At 46.1% G+C, this 5,202-nt stretch overlaps 1 protein-coding gene across 4 annotated transcripts in view; it reads right to left on the reverse strand.

Annotated features, from left to right (window-relative positions):
* EPSTI1 (epithelial stromal interaction 1) overlaps nucleotides 1–4,440 on the reverse strand; it is a 39,928-nt gene extending 35,488 nt beyond the window's left edge. For 3 of the 4 annotated variants that reach the window (XM_083748490.1, XM_083748487.1, XM_083748488.1), the window contains exon 1: nucleotides 4,247–4,440. In XM_083748490.1, coding sequence (XP_083604616.1) covers nucleotides 4,247–4,425 — 179 coding nt within the window. In that variant the 5' untranslated portion in view covers nucleotides 4,426–4,440. Of the gene's footprint in view, nucleotides 1–4,074 lie in introns of all 4 variants that reach the window. The other variant, XM_083748491.1, reaches the window with a different exon arrangement.
* Between the last annotated feature and the right edge of the window lie 762 nt (nucleotides 4,441–5,202).

The raw sequence follows: 5,202 nt of genomic DNA on the forward strand, positions 1-5,202 counted from the left end.
AATTAAGATTGCCGGAAGAAATATCAACAACCTCAGATATGCAGATGACAAAACCTTGATGGCAGAAAGTGAGGAGGAAATAAAGAACCTTTTCATGAGAGTGAAAGAGGAGAGCGCAAAATATGGTTTGAAGCTCAACATCAAAAAAACAAAGATCATGGCCACTGGTCACAAATAGAAGAAGTTACGGACAACCGTAAGTGTGAATAAGCTGTATGAGTTCCTGCATACAGGGCAGTTCCTGCAAGCCCATACAAAAGCCGTATACCTGTAAGAACACCTCTCATTCACATACCTGCAGGCAAGCTGCCTAACTTTCATATAAGGGACCCCTAACCATTAGGTCCAGTCGTGGCCGACTCTGGGGTTGCGGCACTCATCTCACTTTATTGGCCAAGGGAGCCAGCGTACAGCTTCCGGGTCATGTGGCCAGCATGACAAAACCGCTTCTGGCGAACCAGAGCAGCGCACGCAAACGCTGTTTACCTTCCCGCCGGAGTGGTACCTATTTATCTACTTGCATTTTGATGTGCTTTCGAACTGCTAGGTTGGCAGGAGCAGGGACTGAGCAACGGGAGCTCACCCTGTCGCGGGGATTTGAACCACCGACCTTCTGATCGGCAAATCCTAGGCTCTGTGGTTTAACCCACAGCGTTAAACCACTGGGCCTGCTTTGTGCCTTTAACAACAGCCTGACGCACAGCAGGCAAGTCTTTTCCCTCCACTTATCTCCCAGCCAGGAGAAGTTCACCCACATAATTGCTGCTGCTGAAGCAAATACAGTTTGGCCCCACTGAAGTCAATAGGAATGTCCCAGAACACACTCTGAAAACGGCTTGCAATTTTCTAGACTGCTGTATGCAAACACATTTCTCTGGAATAATTCAGGTGACGTCTTTCCCCCCCTGTGCTTTTAATAGCCACACCACAGAAAGAATTTCTGGTGGGGACTTTTCTGGTATGGAAATGGGAGTCGTGGTGGTCTGCTGCTCTTTCTGGCATACAGAACCCCATAATTGTTGGGGGGGGGGGCTCCCATCCCACACAGAAGAGCGATGTCTGTGGCAATCCTGCTTAAGAAAGGAGACCTTAAGGGCAAAACTAGATGGTACACAGCATTTGTTTCTGTATGCAGTTTGCACCAATTCCATATAAAGTTGGAGAAGTAACTTAAAGCACAGATTGGGCTGGCAGGAAGGGGGAACAGAGCGCTTTACATGCCCCCCCCCCCCGGGTTTCCCTATCCATTTTTCTTCTGCTATGGGTTACTTTCAGAACTGGAGCCTCAAAAGATGACAGCCAGAGAGAAGCAGCAGGAGTGTAGAAATTCAACAGGGATAGAATTTAGCTCTCCTCCCTCTCCTGCTGAACTTTTGAATCACCCCCTTTATAAGAAATCCGTGGGCAAATTCTGGCACACGAATCTGCTACTGTTGAGTCTAATCCCCTACCCTAAATGTGTTGTACAGGTAGTGGTGCTGTAGTGGGTAACTATTGGACTTGAATCCTATTGAATATAGGATTTGAAATCTAGGTATTCCCTAGTGACCTTGGACTAATCAACAATATTACTCATCCTAGCCTCACAAGGCTGTTATAAGGTTTAAAAAGGGGCAAAGACACCATATGACCACCTTGAACACCTGGGAGGATGGAGTAGGATTAAAATGTAGCCAATAAATCCAGAAATAGGTGTGGTTGTTGGGCAATAGGGAAAACAGCTTCTTCAGTCAGGGAAGTACAGTGGTACCTCAGGTTACATACGCTTCAGGTTACAGACTCCGCTAACCCAGAAATAGTGCTTCAGGTTAAGAACTTTGCTTCAGGATGAGAACAGAAATTGTGCTCCAGCAGCGCAGTAGCAGTGGGAGGCCCCATTAGCAAAAGTGGTGCTTCAGGTTAAAAACAGTTTCAGGTTAAGAACGGACCTCCGGAATGAATTAAGTACTTAACCCGAGGTACCACTGTATACCCTAGTTCTTTTCGTTTCAAATTAGAGATGTTCTGGTTCAGACTATGAACCTGTACATCTTTTAATGGCTAGGTTTATTCCTAAGCACCATTTTCAATAGATGTTCTCCTGCAAACTGTAAAGTATGGTTTGTCCCAGCAGTTATTTCTGGAGTTCTTCTGTAGTTGTTGTTGTTGTTTAGTCGTTTAGTCGTGTCCGACTCTTCGTGACTCCCTGAACCAGAGAACGCCAGGCACCTCTGTCCTCCACTGCCTCCCGCAGTTTGGTCAAACTCATGCTGGTAACCTCGAAAACACTATCCAACCATCTTGTCCTCTGTCACCCCCTTCTCCTTGTGCCCTCCATCTTTCCCAACATCAGGGTCTTTTCCAGGGAGTCTTCTCTTCTCATGAGGTGGCCAAAGTACTGCAGTCTCAGCTTCAGGATCTGTCCTTCCAGTGAGCACTCAGGGCTGATTTCCTTCAGAATGGATAGGTTTGATCTTCTTGCAGTCCATGGGACTCTCAAGAGTGTCCTCCAGCACCATAATTCAAAAGCATCTCTTCTGTAGATCATCGCGCAAAACTCAGAATCACAGAACCGTAGAGTTGGAAGGGACTACAAGGGGCCATCTAGTCTAAACCCCTGCAATGCAGGAATCTTTTGCCCAATGTGGCTTCAGAGTCTCGGGCTCAAGTGACTAAACTAATAACAGAAAATGCCCTCTGAAATATGTTCCCTTTTCAGGGGCAAACTCATATTAGCCCCTTGTTCTACATAAAACTCTCAATGGCTATGAGCTGTGCAAACAACACATACAACCAAGTAGACTAATTATTATTATTATTATTATTATTATTATTATTAATTATTATTAATTATTTATACCCCGCCCATCTGGCTGGGTTTCCCCAACCACTCTTTTCTTCTTTACATTTCTTCTCTATATTTGGGCTAGTGGTTTCTCTTGTTTGCTGCAGGCATTTTACATGGATGTTGTCTACCATCCAGATCTAAAATCAGATGGCTCTGCAGTGGTACCTCATTTTGAGTCCACCCTGTTTAGGGTCCATTTTGTCCAACATCTGCGGCAAACCTGGAAGTACCAGAACGGGTTAGTTCGGGTTTGCCAATCGTGCTTCATGCATGCGCAGAGCGGCACTTTGTCGAGTGTCCCTTTCGTCGGGATCACAGACGCAAAAGGAGGTACAACTGTACGCACAATGGCAGGCACTGTGGGGTAGGTACAGGGCAAATGCAGCCAGAAGATCCCAGGGTGGTTCCCAACAATGTAAAATACAACAATAAAAAGCAGTATAAAACAAATTACAATCCCAACTTGAGTGGGTCCTAAAAATATACATCTCAGGTGTCAAGGGGAAGAATTCAACACCTCGCTTATCCCAAATGTTTCCCATTTAAGCCTGCCCAACATAATAATCTCCCCCTAAGACAATTTGAGGGATGCGGGTGGCGCTGTGGATTAAACCAGAGCCTAGGACTTGCCGATCAGAAGGTTGGCGGTTTGAATCCCCATGACGGGGTGAGCTCCCGTTGCTCGGTCCCTGCTCCTGCCAACCTAGCAGTTTGAAAGCACGTCAAAGTGCAAGTAGATAAATAGGTACCGCTCCACCGGGAAGGTAAACGGCGTTTCTGTGTGCTGCTCTGGTTCGCCAGAAGCGGCTTAGTCATGCCAGCCACATGACCCGGAAGCTAGCTGTATGCCGGCTCCCTCAGCCAATAAAGCGAGATGAGCGCCGCAACCCCAGAGTCGGTCACGACTGGACCCAATGGTCAGGGGTACCTTTACCTTTAAGACAATTTGGGGGCACCAGGGGGAGAAGTCCTGTTGCACTAGCTGAAGTTTTGGTGTGGGACCGGTCAGTTGAATCCATCCGAAAGGTTTAGTGTCTCTGCACCAACCCAGGTGAGAACTCTTGAAACTGCTCTGAGAAATGCCAATAAAGTCCATAGCATCAAGTCTTTCTGAATTGAGCCGAGGGAAATTTTCGGACTCTACATTGCATACTGAGGGAGACATGCGCCTAAGCCTTTATCATAAACACAACACACTCACGGGTTCTTTTGTTGTGTTGGCATTTGTGTGGCAAGTCAAAACTCACCCCATTTTGTGGCCTTTCTTCACGTTGGGGTCCTTCTTTGTTTTTGTGCGCAAAGGCACCAACCGATGCTGAGGCCTTTTACTCGACATCTATTACACTTATACAAGCAGTCCACAGGTTGCTGCCAGATTTGGCAACATACAAAGCACATCACTGAGCTTCTCTGGCTCACCTGTCCCAACTGCCGCCTTCCCAGAGCCCAACATTCTGTTTGGAAGTTTCTGTCAATGAGTGGCTCCCAGCATTATCCAATAATTGCTCTTCAGGTAAAACTGTAAGATGCTTCCCACAATCTTGGGAGGTATTGTGCGAACTTCTTGCAATATTCCATTCATACCAGTGGCATGACATAACTTCTGTGGTGGTGAGGGGGAAGGGTAAATTCACCTGACCATTCAGTGCTTATTTAGTTTGAAAGCATTTGTTAATTTAAGTGCGCTTACTTGATTTTTGTCCATTGCATATCATTAGAAAGACAAGGTTTGCTTTGGATCAGAAGTAAATAGGTGTTTAGGGAAAACTCAGCAGACTGGGAGGTGTCTAGCAAGATGGCAAGGTTGTCTTACAACTCAGAAGGGTCCCCTAGCCTTCATGGCAGGCCTTTTCGAGCTGGGTCATTACAGGGGCTAGGGGAAGAAACACCAGGAAAATCCAGAAAACAGATTTGATGCCATGTGAACGCCTCCTTAAAAACGGAGTGAGCATTTATCAGTCCCATGCTAAGCACCTAGAGCAGAATGACTTAATTCATTTCTTGCATCTCTTTTGTAGGGTTGCCAGCCGCTAACCCAGAGCGCTAAAATCCCCAAGATAACTATGTATTTCATTACAGGTAGATAGCTGAGTTGCTCTGCCGTAGTCGAAACAAAATAAAAAAATTCTTTCCAGTAGCACCTTAGAAACCAACTAAGTTTGTTATTGGTATGAGCTTTCGTGTGCATGCACACGAAATGTGTATCTGAAGAAGTGTGCATGCACATGGAAGCTCATACCAATAACAAACTTAGTTGATCTCTATGGTGCTACTGGAATTTTTTTATTTTGTTTCGACTACGTATTTCGTTTACACGCCGCCTTTTTCCCAGCAGGGGCTCAGGGCGGCTGACTGATGTCGCGCATGCTCAGTGC

The sequence above is a fragment of the Podarcis gaigeae genome (genome assembly GCF_964106915.1).
Source record: "Podarcis gaigeae genome assembly, chromosome: 7".
In the NCBI taxonomy this organism is placed as follows: Eukaryota; Metazoa; Chordata; class Lepidosauria; order Squamata; family Lacertidae; genus Podarcis; species Podarcis gaigeae.